Source organism: Phyllostomus discolor, chromosome 2 (genome assembly GCF_004126475.2).
Source record: "Phyllostomus discolor isolate MPI-MPIP mPhyDis1 chromosome 2, mPhyDis1.pri.v3, whole genome shotgun sequence".
NCBI lineage: Eukaryota > Metazoa > Chordata > Mammalia > Chiroptera > Phyllostomidae > Phyllostomus > Phyllostomus discolor.
Window position 1 is genome coordinate 105001269 of NC_040904.2, and position 23908 is coordinate 105025176.

General features: G+C 38.1%; 1 protein-coding gene across 5 annotated transcripts in view; it reads left to right on the forward strand.

The window, feature by feature from the left end:
* Positions 1-23908, forward strand: part of IQCG (IQ motif containing G) — a 100568-nt gene that overhangs the window by 21129 nt on the left and 55531 nt on the right. For 4 of the 5 annotated variants that reach the window (XM_028505015.2, XM_036018238.1, XM_036018240.1 and 1 more), the window contains exons 4-6: positions 2220-2455; positions 7705-7833; positions 20524-20605. In XM_028505015.2, coding sequence (XP_028360816.1) covers positions 2220-2455; positions 7705-7833; positions 20524-20605 — 447 coding nt within the window. The remainder of the gene's footprint in view (positions 1-2219; positions 2456-7704; positions 7834-20523; positions 20606-23908) is intronic. The other variant, XM_036018239.1, reaches the window with a different exon arrangement.

Consider the following 23908-nt stretch of genomic DNA (forward strand, 5'->3'; position numbering starts at 1 on the left):
TAAGAATCAACCAGTGGGTTCTGACCAAGATGGAGGTATAGGTAGAAACCCTTCACTTCCTCACTCAACCAAAAAGAGGATAACAACCAGTCTAAAATCAATAAACAACCAGAAATGCCAGAAAATCAAACTGCATGGAGCGCTAACAACCAAGAAATTACAGAAAGTCTACCAGAACAACCAGACTCGTAGGTGAGGAGACGGACTGCGCAGGTGGGGCCAGCTGAAGAAAACTGTGATGATGCAGGCAGGGCTGGCTGAAGGGGAACATGAGACTCGGAGCTGACTAAGGACTACGACGGTTGCCGGAGTGAGAGAAACTCCCAGTCTCACATGAGAATTTGTTGGAAAGTGGGCTGCATTGTTCCCTTTCTGGCCCCTCCCCAACAGGCAGCCCTGCAGTGCAGCAAGAAGGGCTGCCGTGCCCTGGTGAATACCTAAGGCCCCATTCTTACAACTTAACAGGTGTGCTGAGACAAAGAAATAGGGCCCAAATGAAAGAACAGAGCAAAACTCCAGAAAGAGAGCTAAGCAATTGGGGATAGCCAACTTATCTGATGGAGAATTTAAAGTCCTGGTAATCAAAATGCTCACAGAGCTGATTAAACTTGGTGGAATTTTTTTTTTTAAGATTTTATTTATTTTTAGAGATACGAAGGGAGGGAGAAAGAGAGAGAGAAACATCAATGTGTGGTTGCTTCTCATGTGGCCCCCCACTGGGGACCTGGCCTGCAACCCAGGCATGTGGCCTGACTGGGAATCGAACCTGTGATGCGTTGTGTCACAGCCCATGCTCAATCCACTGAGCTATGCCTGTCAGGGCAAACTTGGAAAAATTTAAAAAATGAAAGACACCCAAAATAAAGCAAAATATTCAGGGAATCAACAGTGACAGGAAAGAAAACAGGACTTAAAGCAATGATTTGGAATAAAAAGGGAAAATAAAAATCCAACTGGAACATATTTATATATGTTCAATTATCAACTCACAACTATCAACAAATGAACCTAAAAGAAAAGACAAACAATGAAAACAAAAACTAAGCAAACAGCCAGAACATAAACAGAATCAGGGAAGTGGACATCACACAGAGGGAGTTCAGTGGGGAGGAGGAAGGGAGGAATAGCGGGGGAAAAGGTACAGGGAAGAAGAAGCATAATTAGTAATTAGATGGGGAGAGATAAAAAATGGTATAGGAAACAGAGGACTCAAAGAGTTTATATGTACAACCCATGGACATGAACTAAGGTGGGAATGCTGGAGTGTTGGGGGGGTGCAGGGCAGAGAAGAGATAAAAGGAGAAAATTGGGAAAATTGTAATAGCATAATCAATAAAAATGTTTTTAAAAAAGAACCAATGAAGGTATGAATAACTGGAACAACAAATCGGTGTTTCTCCCTATGTCTAAAATCAATAAATAAAATTTTTTAAAAGATTTATTTATTCATATTTATTTTTAGAGAGGGAAGGGAGGAAGAAAGAGAGAGAAAGAGAAACATCAATGTGCGGTTGCTGGGGGCCATGGCCTGCAACCCAGGCATGTGCCCTGGCTGAGAATGGAACCTGCGATACTTTGGTTCGCAGCCCGCGCTCAATCCACTGAACTACGCCAACCGGGGCTAAGAAATAAAATTTTTAAAAAATTAAATTATTTTGGCTTTTCCTCACATGACCTTTGAAATATATACCACTAAATGTACTATCAACTTCTGCTTTGTCATATAAATTCATTCTTTATATTTCAAATTCATATGTGTTCAATGAACATTTAAGTCTGCTATACCCTAGGCATTGGTCTAAGTAATGGAGTTATAAAGATGGCCAGTTATTTAATATCCAATCTTATACCAAAAATAATTTAAGGTGAACCAATATCTCTAAGATACTTTTGCTTCTGTAATAGAATTTACGATCTAATGGAGATATTTATACAAATTACAATATGGTAAGTGGTTGCTAACAGATTTTATAATGAATTTTATCTTTGGTTATAGTCTGAAAGTTTACCAGGTGATAAGTTGGGAATGTTTTCTAAAGTCATGAAGATACAAACAGCAGGACATGTGGTTTGGTGTGGCTGAAGAAAAGGGTAATTTTCTTCTAGTATAGAGTACAAGTGGAAAAAAATGAGGTTGGAAAATGTGGGGAGAGACCCTCTTATAGCTTTGTTTTTTTAACTCTAAAATCTGTCTTACATAAAACATTTATTGTTTTTAGAAGAAAAACAATGAAATGAATTTAGAAGAAAAAAGTTTGGAAAAATCTCCAGTGGTCTCAAAAACCTCAAAAATAACCAGTGCATTCTTGCCTAAAGAAGAACCCAAGTTGCCAGAAATCAGACAAGGAGGCCAATTTGCCAACGGTTTTAACAAAATGCAGGATTTTGTCTTCCAAAAACCTACAAAGCAGACCATAACTAGTACAGAGACACTGAAGAAAATTCAAATGGATAGGTAAGAAAGGAGAACATATTTGGAATTGTAACAATGTATTTTTAGATGGATAAAGAGTGGGTGGGTGCAAGGGTGGCTGGCTGTTTTCTCATAGATTGGTCCTTAATCCAAAGTGGCTGCCGATGTTATGGTTAACTAACCACTGCCTAGAGGAAGTGTGATACAATTGAAAGTAAGGGAGCAAGTATTGAGAAAATAATAGCAACTTTGCAACATTATTGTGGTACAAATTGGTAGCTATTGTGATGATTTATCCATAAATAAGAGACAGTCATTATCAAAGTAGACAAATTTAAAGCTATGTTTTAATCCTGATTTTAAAAAAAATGTTTATACTGTTACAGCTGTCTCAGTTTCCCCCCTTGTCCCCCTCCTCCCATTCACACAGTCAGGCCTCACACTGTTGTTCATGTCCATGCGTCATGTATATATGTTCTTGGTCTAATCCCTTCACCTTCTTCCAACCAGTCCCCACCTTCCCTCTCCCCTCTTATAGCTGTCAAGTCTGTTCCATGTTTCTGTGCCTCTGATTCTACTTATTAGTTTATTTTGTTCATTAGATTCCAGTTTTATGTGTGATCATATGGTATTTGTCTTTCATTGACTGGCTTATTTCAGTTACAATCCTGATGGTTTTTTAAACACAATCTTGTCCTGACTGTAGTGACTGGGCTCAATGGGTTGGGCATCATCCTGCAAAATGAAACATCACCGATTCTGGACCACATCCCTGGTGGTGGCCTGAGGGAGGCAACCGGTAACCAATCTGTTTCTCTCTCTCTCTTTACCTCTGTCTAAAAATGAATAGATAAAATCTTTTAAAAAGAAGGCAGTCTCAATTTCCACGGTCTCATTCATTTTTTTGTTGTTGTTGTCAATTGACTTGCTAACAAAAAGTCTGTTAAGTTTAAAAGAGGGTATAACATTATGATAAGGATTTTTGGTAAATAGAGTTTATAGTAATTACCTAGGGCCTCTAGGCAAACCCAGCCTGCAGTCAGTTTTTGAAAATAAATTTTATTGGAATTTATAATTGCCCATTTGTTTACATATTGTGTATTGTTGTTTTCATACTACAACAGCAGAGCTGAGTAGTTGCAAGAGAGACTTTATGGCCTGCAAAGCCAAATATATATTTTGTTTGTCCCTTTACAGAAAGCGTTTGTGGACCCCTGCATTAGAAGATTAATGTCTCTTGTTCAAATCAGTCTGGGCCAGATTTACTAACATGACAGAAAGGTGTACTGTTATAAACTGCCTGATCTAGTTAATGCCCTTTTATTCTTAGTGGGAGGCTCATAGATTTTCAGTTTCTTGACTTTAATATACTTGATTATTAAGAGAAAGTTATTGAATGTTGAATGAGTTATTACTTATAAATTACTATGTAACATAGAAAGTGTAATTTTTGCTGACTCTATATCAGAACATTAAAAAGCATTTTAAAAGTTTTGCACTTAAGCCCTAGATGTGGCTCAGTGGATTGAGTGCCTGCTTACAAATCAAAGGGTTGCTGGTTTGATTCCCAGTCAGGGCACATGCCTGAGTTGTGGGCCAGGTCCCCAGTAGGGGGCATGCAAGAGGCAAGCACACATTCATGTTTCTCTCTTTTTCTCCTTCCCTTCCCTTCTCTCTAAAAATAAAAATAAAAAGACTGTATAGAGGCTTGCCTCAAAATTGAAGTCAAATAGATAAAAAAAGAATTTTTTAAAAATTATGACCTATTTCAAAAATGATGAAAAATATAAAGAATAAAATAATGGGGGACTTTGGCAAGATGGAGGCATAGGTGGACGCACCGTACCTCCTCGCACAACCAAGATTAGAACAACAATAATTTACAGATAGAATAACACTCAGAACTGACAGAGGAATTATCTGAATGGAAGTCGGACAGCCAAGAAGTTGAAGTAGACCCGTACATCCAGACTGGTAGGAGAAGACGAACCAGGCGGGCGCAGGTCGGCGGCGCACAGAAGTCGGGGAGAACGTGGCGCAAAATTGGCGCGACAGCCATCCGGCGCGCAAGAATGCAGCGGTGGTCCCTGAGTACGCAAGCTGCGGCTGGCAGACCCAGTGAGGCGGCGATTGTGGACCAGGGCAGAGCTCGCAGCCCAGGATCCCAGAGAAGGGTCTGAGATCCCAGGAGAATGGAACTACCGCCATTGTTCCCTCCCGTCCCCGCTCCCGCCCCCACCCTTGCCACCACATACAACATCACAATCTAGCGACTGGGGTGCCCAGCCCCGGTGAACACCTAAGGCTCCGCCCCTCACTGTAACAAGAGAGACCAGACCGGGAAAAAAAGAAAAAAAAAAGGAGAGACAGGGAGAGATATGTTTCCAACAGCACAGATCAGTCCCCCAGGACTCATCCTTTTGAGCGACTAAGAAATATCCAATCTATCAGATGCGCAGTTCAAAACACTGGTGATCAGAAAGCTCACGGAATTGGTTGATTTTGGGCGCAAATTAGATGAAAAGATGCAGGTTATCATAAAAGATGCTGAAAGATATACGGAGGAGAGCCAATAGTGAAGGGAAGGAAACTGAGTCTCAAAACAATACAGTAGACCAGAAGGAAGATAGAATCAACCAAGCAGGAAAGCATGATGAAATATGAATTCAAAAAAATGAGGAGAAGCTTAAGAGCATCCAGGACATCTTTAAATGTTCCAACATCCGAATTATAGGGGTACCAGAAGGGGAAGGGGAAAAGCAACAAATTGAGCACGTATTTGAACAAATAATAAAGGAGAACTTCCCCAATCTGGCAAAGGAAATAGTCTTCCAAGAAATCCAAGAAGCTCAGAGAGCCCCAAAGAAGTTGGACCCAAGAAGAAACACACCAAGGACACATCATAATTACATTAGCCAAGGTAAAAATGAAGGAGAGAATCCTAGAAGCAGCAAGAGATAAGGGGACAGTAACCTACAAAGGAGTTCCCATCAGACTGTCAGCGGATTTCTCCAAAGAGACCTTACAGGCAAGAAGGGGCTGGAAAGAAGTATTCCAAGTCATGAAAGGCAAGGACCTACATCCAAGATTAATCTATCCAGCAAAGCTTTCATTTAGAATGGAAGGGCAGATAAAGTGCTTCTCAGATAAGGTCAAGTGAAAGGAGTTCATCATCACCAAGCCCTTATTTTATGAAATGCTAAAGGGACTTATCTAAGAAAAGAAGATAAAGAAAAAACATGTATAGTAAAAGGACAGCAAACTCACAATTATTAACAACCACACCTAAAGCAAAACCAAAAGAAACTAAGTAAACAACTAGAACAGGAACAGAACCACAGAAATGGAGGTCACATGGAGGGTTAGCAACAGGGGGGTGGGAGGAGGAGAGAGGGGGGAAAGGTATAGAGAATAAGTAGCATAGAATGTAGGTTGAAAGTAGATAGGGGGAGGGCAAGAATAGTACGGGAAATGTAGAAGCTAAAGAACTCACAAGTATGACACATGGACATGAACTAAAGGGGGGGATTGTGGGTGGGAGAGGTGGTACAGGGTGGAGGGGAGAGAAGGGGGGAAATGGGACAACTGTAATAGCATAATCAATAAAATATATTAAAAAGAATAAAATAATGAATACATATCAATGTAACCACCAAATCTTAACATTTTACCATGATTGCTTGAGCTTTCTATTGGGTTAGCCAAAAGATCCATATGTTTTTTTCCATAAAATACGAGGCAAGTTTTTCATTTTCACCAATAACTTTATTGATTTGGATATTTTGAGTATATAGGCTGTCTCTCATGTGGTATAACGTTGACTATTCTCAATTAATGTCTCAATTTGATTGCTGTAACTTCAACTGGTTTACCAGACTATGAGCATCATCCAGTGAGAACTCTCCAACATAAAACTTTGCAAACCACTTTTGATACATTTGCTTAGCAACTTTTCTTATACTGCACAAATCTTTCCTTATGTTTCAGTTGTGTTTTTACCTTTCTTGAAGTAATAAAGCATAACATGCCAAAAATGTGATGTATTTTCTTTCACCTTCAATATTAAAATGTCTATACAAAAATTTACCAATTTTGATGTTATTTTTTAAATGCATGCTGGTATGACAGCTGTCACAGTAAAATCTAACAAAATTGTGTTGAATGAGGTTAAAGACAACTAAGCACTACTAAAGCCATCTTATGTAAAAAAACAAATGAACTTTTTGGCCAACCCATTATATATATATTGTTTTTAAAGATTTTATTTATTTATTTTTAGAGAGGGAAGGAAGGGAGGGGGATTGAGAGAGAGAGAGAGAGAGAGAGAGAGAGAGAGAGAGAGAGAGAAGAGAGAGAGAAACAGAGAAACATCAATGTGGGGTTGCTGGGGGTTATGGCCTGCAACCCAGGAATGTACCCTGGCTGGGAATCGAACCTGGGACACTTTGGTTCCCAGCCCGCGCTCAATCCACTGAGCTATGCCAGCCAGGGCAAATATATATATATATATATATATATATATATATATATATATATATATATATATATTTTAAAGATTTTATTCATTTACTTTTAGAGAGAGGGGAAGAGAAGGGGAAAGAAAGGGAGAGAAACATCAATGTATGAGAGATACATCCATCAGTTGTCTCTCACATGCCCCCAACTGGGGACCTGGCCTGCCACCTAGACATGTGCCTTGACTGGGATTTGAACAGGTGACCTTTCAGTTCACAGACTGCCATTCAATCCACTGAGCCACACCAGCCAGGGCCCAATATTTTTTTAATAAAATAACTTGAGATACAATTGGAGCCTCTGATCTCTGTCCCCTTACTCTTCCTCCAAAGATAAACTTTTCAGAATTATTCTTTTGCAAATTGTGACACTTTTATTAGGTATGTATGTGCATTATTTAAACAATACCTATAGTTTTACATGTTTGTAAATGTTGTATATGTATTATCATACTGTACATTCAGTGTTTGTCAATCCTTGGTATGTAGACTTTTTCAGGTTAAGAAAGTTGTCTTTTATTTCTAGTATTTTAAGAGCCCTTTGTTTGTTTACAAATAAATGTGTTGAATATGCAAGGATCATATGGCTTTTCTCCTTTTGCCTGTACTAGTGTGATGAATTCTTTCATAGATTTTCTGATACTAAACTACTCTGTCATTCCAGAAATAATTCAAACTTACTTATGTTATTTCTTCTGGGTCTTGTCTGACTTCTGTAGCTCTTTATGAATGTAGGGAAATATGTGTATCATTAATTTACTTTTTTTCTCCTCCCAGGCAGTTTCTCAGTGATGTGATTACAGATACCATGCAGGAGTTGCAAAATTCAGGCACTTTCACCAGTCTCCTGAAGGCTTTAAGTGAAGAGAGGGAAAACAAAATGCATTTCTACGATATCATTGCCAGGTCGGAGTAATATTAGGTTTATTTTCTTTGTTGTGTTTTAAAGTGCTATAAAAATATAAAACTCTTACCAGAAGTCCTTGATTTCTAAATCAAATAAAATTTGTGCTTCCCAGGGAAGATAACTAGAAGTTAGAAATGCAGGTAATATTCCTAGTTCTGTTGGGACAATAATTCAGATTTCTGGGCATCAGTTATTGGGATGTACAATATGTCAAGAATATCCCATAGTAATCTTTCATTTCTTTTTTTTTTAATTTAATCTTTATTGTATCTTTTTCTATTACCATTTAGGCCTTTATACCACCTTCCCCCCAGCAATCACTAAACTGTTGCCCATGTCTATACTCTTTTTCCCTTTTGCTCAATCGCTCCACCCCCTCACCATCCTCTCCCTTAGCTGTTATCCTGTTTTCCTTCTATGAGTCTGTCTTTGTTTTGCTTGTTAGATCAGTCTGTTCATTAGATTCCACATATGAGTGAAATCGAATGGTATTTGTCTTTCTCTGACTGGCTAATTTCACTTAGCATAATGTTCTCCAGGTCCATCCATGCTGTTGTAAAAGGTAACATTTTATTCTTTCTTTTAAGTTTCTTTTTAAAATAGTTTTATTTTAATTATTGTTCAAGTACAATTTTCTATCTTTTACTCTCATCCCAGCCCACCCACCTTATTCTTTTTTATAGCTGAATAGAGTTCCATTGTGTAAATGTCCCCTAGTTGTTTTATCCATTCATCTATTGCTAGACACTTGAGCTGCTTCCATTTCTTGGCAATTGTAAATAATGCTGCAATGAACATAGGGGTGCTTATGTTCTTTCAAATTAGTGTTTTGGATTCTTTCAGATATATTCCCACAAGTGGGATCACTAACTCAAAAGGAATATACATTTTTTAATTTTTAAAGTATTTTTTAAAGATTTTATTTATTTCTAGAGAAAAGAGAAGGGAGGGAGAAAGAGAGGGAGAGAAACATCAGTGTGTGGTTGCTTCTTGAGCATCCCCTACTGGTGGCCTGGCCTGCAACCCAGGCATGTACCCTGACTGGGAATTAAACCAGCAACTCTTTGGTTCACAGGCCAGCATGTAATCCACTGAGCCCACACCAGCCAGGGCCATTATTAATTTTTTGAGGTATCTTCATATGGCTTTCTGTAATGGCTGCACCAGTCTGCATTCCCACCAGCAATGCAAAAGCATTCCTCTTTCTCCACATCCTCACTGGCACTTGTTAGTTTATTGATAGCCATTCTGACAGGAGTGATATGGTATCTCATTGTGGTTTTAATTTACATTTCTCTGGTGATTAGTGATGTTGAACATCTTTTTATATGTCTATTGCCTATCTGCATGTCCTCATTGAAGAAGTGTCTATCCAGTTCCTTTGCCCATTTTTGGTTGGGTTGTTTGTTTTTTTTTGGTGTTGAGTTTTGTAAGTACTTTATAAATTTCGGATATTAACCCCTTATCAGATATATTGGCAAATATGTTCTCCCATTCTGTGGGTTGTCTTTTTATTTTGTTGATGATTTCCTTTGCTGTGCAAACATTTTCAGATTGATGTAGTCCCATTTGTTTATTTTTTCTTTTGTTTCCCTTGCCTGTGGAGATATATCCCATAAAAAATCACTATGAGCAATGTCCAAGGCTTTGCTGCTTGTGTTTTCTTCTATTATTCTTATGGTTTCAAGTCTAACATTTAAGTCTTTGATCTATTTTGAATTTATTCTTTTTTTTAATTATTGTTCAGGTATAGTTTTCTGCCTTTTACCTCCATCCCAGCCCACCACCCTGAATTTATTCTTTTGTGTGGTGTAACAATGTGGTCTAGTTTCATTTTTTGCACATATCTGTCCAACTTTCCCAACAACATTGATTGAATAAACTCTCCTTAGCCCATTGTATGTATTTGCTTCCTCTGTCAAATGTTAATTGACTATAAAGGTGTGGGTTTATTTCTGGGTTCTCTATTCTGTTCCATTGATGATGAGGATCCATGTGTTATGGTTGTGAGACAGATACCCACAAACTACAGAAATCCTGTGGATAAAAACGGATGGCATGGCCACTCTCTGAGAGAGAGTGAGAGAGAGCGAGAGGGTCCTGGCCCCTGCCTGGACAGGCTTTTATTGTTTTCCTGGGTACATTACATGGAGGGTAGTCCTCATTTACTGTGCACAGGTTCACTGCAGGGGACTACCTTTTACAGATAACAAAGGAAAGAATGCTTCTAATTACTTCAAAGAAAAGGATATTGCAGACCAAGGGGAAAAGTGGTTGAACCGGTCACACTCCATACTTGGGAAGTTTAGCACAGACTTTAGGAAGTTATAGTAAGCCCTTGCTGCCGCAATTCAGGGTGAGGGAGTTTTAGCAAAAGTAAGTCTCATTGCAGCCTAGGTACAATGCAGGCCTGATTTCCCATGAGGAAACCTTTCCATGGGCGTGGTCCTATGTGCCACTCTCTCCCCACTGGTTTTCCACGTGGAGGCTGAGCTACATTTCCATGCCATGAGAAGCGGTTCCCTACATTCCATTGATCTACATGTCTGTGTTTATGCCAGTACCATGCTGTTTTGATAACTATGGCCTTATAGTATAGTTTCATATTAGGTAGCGTGATTCTTCCAACTGTGTTCTTCTTTCTCAGGGTCTGTGTTGCTATGCGGGGCCTTTTGTGGTTCCATATGAATTTTTGAAATATTTGTTCTATTTCTGTGAAATATGTCATTAAAATCTTGATAGGAATTATGTTGAATCTATAGATTGCTTTGGGTAGTATGAACATGTTAATGATGTTAATTCTTCCTATCCATGAACACAGTATGTGCTTCTACTTATTTGTATCTTCTTCAATTTCTTTCTTTCATGTCTTATAATTTTCCTTGAGGTACAGGTCTTTTACCTCCTTGGTTAGGTTTATTCATAGGTATTTTATTCTTTTTGAAGCAATTGTAAATGGGATTATTTTCTTAATTTCCTTTTATGTTAGTTCATTATTGGCATGTAAATATGCAACTGATTCCTGGATATTAATTTTGTACCCTATTACTTTGCTGAATTCAGTTATCAGTTCTAGTAGTTTCTTGGTGGAATCTTTGCAATTGTCTATGTACAGTATTCATGTCACCTGCAAATAAAGATAGTTTTACTTCCTCCTTTCCATTTGGATGCCTTTTGTTTCTTCTTCTTGTCTGATTACTGTGGCTAGGACTTCCAGTACTGTGTTGAATAAGAGAGGTGAAAGCAGACATCCATGTCTTGTTCCTGGTCTTAAGGGGAATGCTTATAGTTTCTGCCCATTGAGTATGATGCTGGTAATGGGTTTGTCATATGTGGCCTTCATTATGTTTACATATGTTCACATATGTTCCCTCTGTTCCCACCTTGCTGAGAGTTTTTACCATAAATGGGTGATGGATTTTATCAAGAGCTTTATCTGCATCTATTGATATGACCATGTGTTTTATTGTCCTTTTTGTTTATATGGTAAATCACACTTACTGATTTGCAAATGTTATACCAACTTTGTATTCTTGGAACAAATCCCACTTGATCATGGTGTATGATCTTTTCAATGCATTGCTGGTATTCGGTTTGCTAACTTTTTTAAAGATTTATTTATTTATTTTTAGAGAGGGAAGGGAGGGAGAAAGAGAAACATTAATGTGCGGTTGCTGGGGGCTGTGGCCTGCAACCCTGACATGTGCCCTGGCTGGGGATCGGACCTGCAATACTTTGGTTCGCAGCCCACGCTCAATCCACTGAGGTATGCCAGCCAGGGCTGGTTTGCTAACATTTTGTTGAGGATTTTAGCATCTATGTCCATTAGCGATATTGGACTATAATTTTTTTTCTTTGTAGTATCTTTATCTGGTCTTGGAATTAATGCTGGCCTTGTAAAATGAGTTTGGGAGCCTTCTCTCCTCTTGAATTTTATGAAATAGTTTGAGAAGGAGAAGTGTTAGTTCTAATTGGAATGTTTGCTAAAATTCACCTGTGAAGGCATCTGGTCCAGGGCTTTTATTGTTGGGAGTTTTTATTACTGCTTCAATTTAATTAGGTATAATCTGGCTATTCAGATTTTCTGATTCTTCCTGATTTATTTTGGGATGATTGTAAGTCTAGAAATTTATCCATTTGTCCAGATGTCCAGTTTGTTGGCATATAATTGTTTATAATATTTTCTTACAGTCCTTTGTATTTCTTTAGTGTCAGTTGTTATATCTCCTCTTTCACATCTGATTTTATTAATATGGGTCCTTTTTCTTTTTTCTTTTTTTTTTTTTTTTTGATGAGACTGGTTAAAGGTTTCTCAATCTTGTTTATCTTTTTGAAGAACCAGCTCTTGGATTCATTGATCTTTCTATTTTCTTTTTAGGGTGACTCTTTCATTTATTTCTCCTCTGATCTTTATTACTTCCTTTCTTTTACTAACTTTGGGTATTGTGTGTTGTTTTTTTCAAGTTCCTTTAAGTGTGAAGTTAGATTATTTACTTAAGCTTTTTCCTATTTTTTGAGATAGGCCTGTAATGCTATGAATTTTCCTCTTAGGATATCATTCCCAGTATCCCACAGATTTTGGATGATTGTGTTCTCATTTTGATTTGTTTTAAGGTACCTTTTGATTTCTTTCTTAATCTCATTGTTGACCCATTCACTGTTTAATAACATGTTATTTAGCTTCCATGTCTTTCTGTGTTTTTCAGTGTCCTTCTTGTGATTAATTCCCAGTTGCATAACATTATGGACATAGAAGTTGCTTGATTCAATAAGTCTTCTTAAACTTATTTAAAGTTGTTTTGTGTCCCAACATGTGGTCTATCCTAGAAAATGTTCCATGTGCACTTGGAAAGTATATATATTTTGCTGCTTTGGGGTGAAATGCTCTGAAGATATCAATTAAATCCATTTGTTTTAATGTATGGTTTAAGATTGCTGTCTCGTTGATTTTCTACCTGGAAGATCTATCCATTGAAGTCCATGGGGTGTTAAATCCCCAACTATAACTGTATTCACATCCATCTCTAAGTCTATTTTGTCAGATATAAGTACTGCTACACTAGTGTTTTTTTTCTTTTCCTTTTGCATGAAATACCTTTTTCCAGCCCTTTACTTTTATTCTGTGTATATCTTTCAATCTGAGATGTGTCTCTTGGAGGCAGCATATATATAGGTCTTATTTTCTTATCCATTCAGCCATCCTGTGTCTTTTGGTTGGGACGTTTAGGCCATTTACATTTAAAGTGAGTATTGATAGATATGTGTGTAGTGCCACTTTAGTGTTAGATGTTTTCCTCTTGCTTTTTTCTTTCTTCCTATTTTTCTTCTTCTAAAAGCAGAAAAATAGGCCTTTTAACGTTTGTTGCTGTACTGGCTTAGTTTTAACAAAGTCCTCTAGCTTTTTCTCATCTGGAATGTTCCTTATTTCTCCTTCAGTTTTAAGTGATAGCCTTGCTGGGTAAAGTAGCCTTCATTGTAGTTCTTTGCTTTTCATCACCTTGAATATATCACATCACTTCCTTGTGGCATGAAATTTTTTTGTGGCTTTATCAGATGCCAGTCTAATTGGTGCTCCCTTGTAAGTTACTACCTGCTCTTTTGGGGCTTTTAGGATTCTCTCCTTGTCTTTAAGCCTTATCATTTTAATATATGTCTTGGTGTAGGCCTCTTTGGGTCCAACCTGTTTGGGACTCCGTGCTTCCTGGACAGCTGTGACTTTTTCCTTCACCAGATTAAGGAAGGTTTTGGTCATTATTTCTTCAAATAGGTTCTTGATCCCTTGCTCACTCTGGTATTCCCATGATATGGATGTTGTTACGCTTCATGTTGTCCCAAATGTTTCTTAAACTCTCCTCATTTTTAAAAATTCTTACTTCATTTTGCTGCTCTGCTTGGGTGTTTTTTTCTACCTTGTCTTCCAAAACACTGATGCTTCATCTAATCTACTGTTTATTCCTTCCAGTGTATAATTTTAGATATTGCATTTTTTACTTCTGACTCATCCATCTTTATGGTTCTATGTCTTTTTTCATGCTGTTGAGTATCCTTATAATCATTACCCTAAACTCTCTGATAAATTGCTTACTTCTATTTCTTCTGGAGAATTCTCTTGTTCTTTCATGAGGTGTCTGTTTGTCTTCCCATTTTGGCTGCTTTTCTGTATTTTTCACATTAGTCATTAAACTAATCAGCTGTTAAACTAATATTTTAATGTAATCAAACTGTAATCTGCAGACCAGCTTAAGCACCACAGGGCAAGGCAGAGTAATTCCTGTGGGCAGGGCTATTGTTTCCCCTCAGGTTGATGCCACTTGGAGGGGAGTGGTCTGCCTGAGAGGAATGGCTCCTGTAGTATGGGGGTGACTCAATACAGGGATCCTGGCAGCTTTTCCTTCAGTTCTCTCCCCAGAGCCACCAAACCCAGGTGTCCTCAAGTGTTTCTAGTTTACACTGTCTTCCCTCTGCCAGAGCTCACGTAAGTGGCTGCAAAGGAAATTTTGTGTGTTGGTCCTTTAAGAGGCTCTCTGCCTCCCTAGCCATTTCTCTTTGGCAAACAGAAGCCCTAGTGCTCTTCAGAGCTGAGTGTTATCTGGGTTCCTTTCTGACTCTGTTGCTGTAGGCTGGGGAGCCCAGCTTGGGGTTCACAAGAACAACCTCTGGCCACTGACATGTTCCTTCTGGACTTCATCTGCCACCTGTGGGAGCCCAATCAGCCCTCTCATGCCTCCTCCACACTCTTTACCAGTCATGTTGTGGTAAAGTGGTTTCTTCTGTCTATCCGTGGTTATAAGTCTTCTTTCCAGCTCATGTTCAGTTTGTTATTCTGGATGATTTCTCTACAATTTAGTTGTAATTCCAGATTGGTCCTGGGAGGGGGTTAGTGTGGCTTCTATTTACTCCTATGGCATCCCTTCAGTAATCTTTCTTAAGACCGAGTTCACTGAAAATTTCTGAATAGTAACAATTATAATAAGAAGCATGCTGATGGAAGTTTTCCTTTTCTGAGCCTTTCAACTAATTCTAAAGATTTTCATGCTTTAGGAACATCAACACAATCAAAATGTGTTGGGACCAAGATAAAATTCCTTTATGTGAACCCTGAGTGCTCAGAATGAGAAAATGTTGATTTTATCTCCATAGGAGGAATTGTTTTTCCTTGAATTTATTACTCTTCCTATATACCTTAGTATTGGTAATAAATTCTGTACTAGAATTATTATGAAGATTTAATTTATTTATGCATGTAAATCTTTTTGGATAGTTCCTGGTACATAGTAAGTAGTGCCTAATAAAAATAATAGCTATTATTATAAACTTATACTTATTGTTGGCAAGGAAGCAAGAAAATGAGCAGTTTTGTACATTGCTGGTGGGAGAATAAATTGGCATAACTTTTTGAAAAGTGATTTATTTATGAAAGTAAAAATATATATGCCTAATTTTAATTATATTTAATAGTACAAATGTACTATTTCATAATTAATTTAATCATTCTCTGAACTTTTTTCCAGATGTTCACTATAGCAAATAATGTGTCTGAGTACATCTTTGTATATGAATATTCATCAGTATATGTCTCAATCTGTCATTCCATTAGGTTGAATCACTATATGTGGCATTACAGAATGAAAATAGTTTAATGACTGATATTATGAAACTGTTAAATTGGTATTGCTTACAGGCCCTGGCTGGGTAGTTAAGTTGGTAACAACATCATCCCAATACACCCACATTGTGGGTTTGATCCTTGGTCAGGGCACATATAAGAATCAACCAATGGACTTCCAGCCAAGATGGAAGTGTAGGTAGAAACCCTTTGCTTCCTTGTGCAACCGAAAGAAGGATAAAAACCAATTTAAAAACAAAAAACAATGAGGACTGCGAGAAAATTGAACTGCACGTAAGGCCGACAAACAAGGAGTTAAAGAAACATTCACCCAAGACTTCTGACCAAGATGGAGGTGTAGGTAGACACACTGTGCCTCCTCGCACAACCAAAAGAAAGACAACAACAATTTAAAAACAAAAAACAACTAGAACTGACAGGAAATCAAACTTTATGGAAATCCGACAACCAAGGAGTTAAAGAAGACACATCCATCCAGACTGGTAGGAGGGGCAGAGAAGGGTAACTGGGCAGAGAGGACTCGCAGCAAGGTGGCAGCTGGAGGACCAGGGCACGCAAGGCGGTGGCTGGCAGACCCAGCAAGGTGGCGAATTGTGGAATTGGGTGCACAAGGATGCAGCTGGCTGGCAAGGCAGTGACTGGCAGACTGGGTGGTCCCACATTCATGTGCAGATAAACCAGGTGAAACAAAGGAGGAGCAGGACAGACAGCACAACCCAGGGTGCCAACACGGGGAAATAAAGCCTTGAACCACTGATTGAAAGCACTTGTGGGGAAACCCACAGCGTCCTAGAACATACACAAACCCACCCACAAGGAAATTAGCACCAGAAGGGCCCAGTTTACTTGTGGGGAGTGGGAAGCGACTGAAATCCAGCAGAAGAGAGCAGAGCAAGTGCCATTGTTTCCTCTCAGACCCTTTCCCACATACAGCATCACAACCCAGCGACTAGGTTGCCCTGCCCTGGTAAACACCTAAGGCTCCACCCCTTACTACATAACAGGCGTGTCAAGACAAAAAAAATGGCCCAAATGAAAGAACAGATCAAAGTTCCAGAAAAAATACAACTAAGCGATGAAGAGATAGCCAACCTGTCAGATGCACAATTCAAAGCACTGGTGATCAGGATGCTCACAGAATTGGTTGAATTTGGTTGCAAATTAGATGAAAAAATGAAGGCTATGCTAAGTGAAATAAAGGGAAATGTACCGGGAACCAAAGTTAACTATATGTTATAGTTTATCTGGTACTTCATTTTTCTTAACTGAAAGTACTTTTTTCTTTAAGCTTGAATAAAAGTCTTCACTGGAAAAAATAAATTTAAAAAATGTGTAAAAAAATGAGGACTGGAAGGAAATACACCAATGTGTTAACAGCATAAGGGTGTTTTTTCAAAAAATCTTTTATTTTTTGGTATTTCCTCAACTTTCACTTTATCAAGGCAGAAAAACATTAACAGAGCCCTAACCAGTGTGGTTCAATTTGTTGATGTCTTCATGCAAAGCAAAAAATTGCCAGTTCGATTTCTGGTCAGGGCATGTGCCTGGGTTGCTATTTAGGTTGGGGTGTGTGCGAGAAGCAACCAATCAGTTTCTTTCTCACGTAGATGTTTCTCTCCATCTTTTCACCCCTTTCTTCACCCTCTCTAAAAATAAATAAATAAATGAAACCTTAAAAAAAGAAAGTATTAACAGAAAAGCTAAACAAAATGCATATGCCCTTTGACCTAGCATTCCTTTGGAAATCTAGGCAACAGGAAAAAAAATTAGACATATGTACAAATATTTATTGTAGCAGAATGGCAAATACTTAGGAATAGCACAAATGTACTTCAATAGAGGAGTACTTGAATGATTGTTAATTTAAAAAAATTATCTATCTATCTATTTATTTTTAGAGAAAGGGGAAGGGAGGGAGAAAGAGAGGGCAACATTGATATGAAAGAAAAACATCAATCGGTTGCCTCTGGTATGTGCCCTGACCTGAGATCAAGCCTGTACCCCAGACACATGCCCTTACTGAGAATCAAACTGTCAACCTTTTGCTTTGTGGGATGACACCCAACCAATTGAGCCACACTAGTCAGTGCTGAATAACTGTTAATTTTATAAAGGAAAAATATAGAACTGTTAAAAAGAATGAATTAGAGCTATATGATTCATCTATAGGAATGTTTCTCATACTTAGGTAAGTGAAAAAAGTTACAGTATAATGTGTATAGCATGAGTTTTATAAAGAATACCTGCTAATTCATATATGTAAGATCATAACAAAGATGTGCCTGTATATACACCAAAAGGTTTAACACTGATTACCTCATAGGAGTGGAATTGGAGGGGAAAAGGGAAATGGCAGATTGCTTTTCCTCATACATTCCTATTCTGTTTTGAAATATTATAATGTGCACTTATTACTTTGTAATTTTGAAAAAACTAATCAAGTAAGAAAAAAAAGAGATATGTACCATTACGAAGCAGGAAGAAAATAGTTTAAAGTTTAATGTAGACAGTTTACCAGTGATTGATTTTATATGATTATTTACAATAATTGCTTCTTTTAACTTTTCTTGCAATTAGATAAGTATCAATTTAGATGTATTTAAATTTGAAAATTATATCTAGATTTGGGTAGATCAATGACAAATGGTTTTTAACATTTTAAGTATTGTGTGATTAGTATTATTTTAAATTTTATTTATTTTTAGAGAGGAGGAAGGGAGGAAGAATGAGAGGGAAATATCAAAGTGTGAAACATCTATCTGCTGCCTCTCACATACTTCCATCTGGGGACCTGTCCATCAGTCCTGTTGGTTCACAGGCCAGCACTCTAACCCACTGAGCCACACCAGCCAGGGCTGACTCGTACTTCAAAGTCACGTACAGTTTAGTAATAGTTATGAGATAGACAAGATTTTCTATTTAATTTTTTAAAAGGCTTTATTGAGATATTTCTATACTATCAAAAAGTTATTCTGACACTTGTTAAAATAGTAAGGATGACTTTGTTCAGAACTACTGTAACAGGTGTCAAAACTCTCAAATAGGGGAGAGAGATCAGGCTCAACTCTGAACACAGCAAAGGTATCTGGGGATTATAGCAAATGAGAACAGTGAGGGATTTAGTGGATGGAAAACTGCTAAAGGGACACATAAGGGCAGGGAATTCTTGCTAAACTAATTAACAAAGTTCTTGCTGAAGATAGGACTAGGGCTTAGACATCAAGGGTGGGAAATGAGATATTTGATCAAATATCCAGGGTGATCAGATATCAGCAGTGGGGGATACTGTCTAAAGTGACTTTGCAGGATTCTTGCTAAAACTGGGTTACACAGGCCCAGCAAGGATGTGGGGGTGAGGAGCATCCTTATACACAGAAGGCCCCTCTGAGCCTTATTATCTATTAGGCTTTCACCTTCCCCACATGCCCCTGCTACTCTTCCAAGAGAAGTTTCACAAATAGAGGGCTGAGGGAAGAGGGATGGAGAGTGAATAGAAATGAGTATAGAATTTCTTTTGGTGGCTGATGAAAATGTTCTGGAATTAGGTAGTGGTGATGGTTGCACAACTGTGAATAAACCAAAACCACTAAAGTGTACTGTTTAAAAGGATGATTTGTATGGTATTTACTTGACCCAACTAATCAGGATCCCCTGGTATTTTTGTTATAGCAACCCAGCTAAGACAGTTGTTTAGTTTTATCTTTATGTCATTTTATTTTGTTTGTTTTAAACTTAAGTAATGGGATTGCTGGAGATAAACAGAATTCTGTTTCTGAGAGCAAACAGAAACAATAACATAAAGTAGTAAAGTTCTCATTTAAACAGTACTGAGTTTGAATCCTGCTGTGCCATTTACTGTTTGTATGATCATGGTGAGTGTGTTAGGTCTGTGTCTGCTGAGAGACAGATATCAAGATGAGGTTAGTCACGCAAAGATTTTATCAGGGGAAACCCCTGTGTGACAGAAAGTGGAAGGGAGACTTCACACCCAATGATGGACTATCCCCAAATGCAGGAGAGGGCATGTTGCGTGGAAGAGACTGCCCAGCAGTGTAAGAATGGTTCAACAAGGTCATCAGGAAGCCCCTGTGCCAAAGTAAACCATCAGAAAAGTGGTCTCTCAGGAGTCTGCCTTAGTATCCCTCCCATACTCAAGATTTGGCTGGGTGCAGTAGGTGCGATGTGAGGCCTTAGAACATGCACAGTTAGGGATTTCATAGCCTTGAGCTAAAACCCTTGTTTGTTTATACTCCCTGTAGTGAGAGGATTATGAGGCACATTTTCATGTCCACCACAGCAAGTTACCTCAGCTCTCTATTTTCCTCATTTGTGAAATAGGGATAATGATAGTAGAGACTATCTCATAAGGTTATCATGTGGTAAGGATGTGTGAAGTGCTCAGAATAGAAATGATTCTTTTTTTCCTCTTCCTATACCTTCTCCTCTTACTTTTTCTTAGCAGCAGCTATTTTATTTTTGAGGGGGGAAGAAAAAGGGAAGCTTTTTACTTTTAAACAGAAGAATGCCAGTTCATAAATGTAGAAAGAATGATAGAATTACAAATTCACCATTTTGCAACTTTTTATAGTAGATAATGATTTAGTCAAGGGTTAGCAATCCTACTAAAAACATTAGGTAAAAGGTGTTTGGGGAACAAGATATTTGCATAGTGTCACAATAAGAGCCCACGCATTATTACAAAGGGGAAGATGTCTTGTATAATAGAGAGGTATAATGATTACCACTTTAACCAAGAGCTTGAACTTAGCATAAGTAATTCAACAGTAGCTATTTTGGATACAACACTGAAAAACCACAAAAATACTCCTTCAATTTGTTAAAACAAATCAATCTTAAAAAGTGTCACGAAGTGTGCTCCATGGCCCAGCACCATGAACATCACCTGGGAGAGCTGCAAATTCCAGGGCCCTATCCAAGACCTACTGAATCAGAATCTCAGGGGAGAGCCCAAGAATCCATTTTTCAACATCCAGGTGATCCTTGTGCATGCTGAAGTTTGAGAAATACTGCTCTAAACACAAATTGTTCTTATTTCATCTAGGGAAGAAAATGGAAGAAAACAAATAAAATATCTTCAAAAACAGCTTCTTAATGTCAAAAGAGAACGGCAGGTTGAAGTACAGGTAAGAATTTCCTGGGCAACACCAGAAGTTACTGACCTAAAATAGTGATATAGACACCATTGTTCTTAAGCAAAAAAAAAAAAAGTTGCATATGAAAAATTGTCATTTATTCTGGGGTGCCTTTAGTATGAAAAATATACAGAGTAACCAGAGAGTTGGTCTGATATGTACAAGTATATATATGTCCAGAATAGAACTCTGGGAGACCCCTACCCTTTGGAGCTTTTAGTTCTTACCTCTCCCATCCCACCAAACCACACTACCCTCTCCTTCCCTACAGGAGACCTTATCTCAGGCAGTCTTATATTCCAGCATTCCAGATGGGAGACTATAGTCTTTGGTAGGATATTAAGTACATTATAAAGCTTCTTATACATGATGGTTAGGGTTAATAATGTCATTTGGATTATATTTAAATGATTTATCTTTACCCAAGGAAATTTTTTATTGCTTTTTAGAAAGAGAGGGAAGGAGAGAGGAAAGGAGAGAAAAAACACTGGCATGAGAAAGAAGCATCAATTGGTTGCCTCCCCTATGTGTCCTGACTTGGGATTGCATGGGCTCAGACCAGGGACTGAACCTGCAACCTAGGTACATACCCTGACTAGTAATCAAACCCACCACCCTTAGGTTACTGGACAATGCTCCAGCCGCCTGAGCCACACCAACCAGGCCATTTGTATTGCATTTTAAATACAGAGTGGATATACTGAGTTTTTATAGTTATTAGGACCTAACATTATATCTAGTTTACATTTATAAGAAAATGCCCTAACTGGTGTGGCTTAGTTGGTTGTGTGTTGTTGCCCAGCAAAGTGAAATGTTCCCATTTGATTCCTTTCAGGGCACATGCCTGGGTTACTGGCTGGTCCCTGGCTGTGCAAGAGCCAGCCTATCAATGTTTCTCATGTCGATATTTCTCTTCCTCTCTTTCTTTCTCCCTTTCTCTCTCTCTAAAAATAAGTAAATGAAATCTTTATTTAAAAAAAATTGTATTTTTCCCATTACCATTTGTAAATAAAATCTTTTTTAAAAAAGAAAATGCATCAAGTTTTAAGCAATTGACTTGCAAAGCAATGTTTGGGCTACAACCTAGGCAGTTAGAAATTAGTTCTATCAGAATGACTAACACTATTTGCAGTTTAGAAAGTTATAAAATATGGCCTAATATCAGCTTATCATTACCTAGCTATTTGGATAAGCTTATACTTCAGATCAGGGAATCTTCATTATTCCCTACATGGGATTTAGAAGAATATTTGAAAATGTATTTGGAAGGATTGTCTAAAAAAAGTTCACTAGCCTTTATTCCAAGGTATTATCTTTAGGTCTTCTGAACAAATTGCTTCCCATCCTCTCTTATTTTTTATTTACCAGTTATAAAGTAACTTTGGTATTGATTTTTACCTCATTATTACTATTAACCTCTGTTTATAGCTTACATATTTGAAAACCATTTTTCTTCTCTGAAAAGTTTCACAAAAACTGGTGTGTGCTTAGGTTTTCTCTATAATGAGTAGACTTCTTCTGAGGTTTCTTAGCTTTTTTTGCTGAAAAACTCTCCAACTATTTAAAAATTCCTCTAGCTTTCTTGACTGTTAAAATAGAAACTATGTATATTAATTCATATTTAAGTCTCTAAGCCAGACAGTATGAAAGGAAACCTCAGATTTGGCACTCTGCCAGTTAACTCCCTTATGCTACTATCAGTACCATGTTTTTTTCTCTTTCTTTAAACACCTGTTGAAAATAGAGTTTTCCAGACAACAGCTAACATTTGCTTGTGAAACTTAACCTCTTTTATTATATTACCAGCCATTTAAATTACATTTATGAAAAGTGAAACTAAAGCAAAATATCACTCAGATATTTTGATCATCAGAAAAGGAATAGATGAACCTGAAGTTGAAGCTCCAAGGCAAACCTTTGAATAAAAGATAACCAAGATATAATGAACCCTAGGTGGTGTGGCTCAGTGGATTAAGTGCTGGCCTATGAACAAAATGGTCACAGGTTGGATTCCGGGTCAGGGTACATGTCCGGGTTGTAGGCCAGGTCCCCAGTTGCACATGTGCCAGAGGCAAACTATTCGTGTTTCTCTCGCACATCATCAATGTTTCTTTACTTTTCTTTCTCCCTTCCTTTTCCTCTCACTAAAAGTAAATAAATAAAATCTGTATTTCTGGCCAAGATGGAGGTATAGGTAGATATACTTTGCTCATCATACAACCAAAAGAAGGATAACAACAATTTAAAAACAAAAAATAACCAGAACTGCCAGAAAATCAAACTGTATGTAAGTCCAACAAACAAGGAGTTAAAGAAGAAACATTGCTCCAGACCAGCAGGAGGGGCAGAGATGGGGAGCCACAGCAGAGAGAACTTGTGGCAAGGTGGCAACTGGTGGATAAGGTGGTCCTACATTTGCATGTGGATATACCAGGAGGAACAACTGGGGAGTGAGACAGATGGTGTAAACCAGGGTTCCAGTGCAGGGAAATAAAACCTCAAAACCTCTGACTGAAAATACCTGTGGGGGTTAAGGAGGCAAGAGAAACTCCCAACCCCACAGGAGAGTTTTTTGGAGAGACCCACAGTGATCTAATGTACAGAAAACCACCGAACTGGGAATCAGCACCAGAAGGGCCCAATTATGGGTAGTGGGGGAAATGACTGAAGGCCAGAGAGCTGAGCAAGTGGCATTGTTTCCTCTTGGACCCCTTCCCCACATACTGCGTCACAACACAGCAACTTGGGTTGCCCAGCTGTGGCAAGTACCTAAGGCTCTACCCCTTACTAACTAACAGGCATGCCAAGACAAACAAAATATGGCCCAATTTAAAGAACAGATCCAAGCTCCAGAAAAAATACAATTAAATGAAGAAGAGGTAGCCAACCTATCAAATGCAGAGTTCAAAACAATGGTAATCAGGATGCTCACAGAACTGATTGAGTATGGTCACAAAACAGAGGAAAAAATGATTTCAGCTGATTTCTCAATAGAAACCTTGCAGGCAAGAAGGGGCTGGAAAGAAGTATTCCAAGCCATGAAAGGCAAGGACCTACATCCAAGATTACTGTATCCAGCAAAGCTTTCATTTAGAATGGAAGGGCAGATGAAGTGCTTCCCAGATAAGGTCAAGTTAAAGGAGTTCATTATCACCTAGCCCTTATTATATGAAATGTTAAAGGGATTTATCTAAGAAAAAGAAGATAAAAAATACGAACAGTAAAATGACAACAAACAACTGTCAACAACCAAACCTGAAAAAGCAAAGACAAAAACTAAAGTGAAGTAAGCCA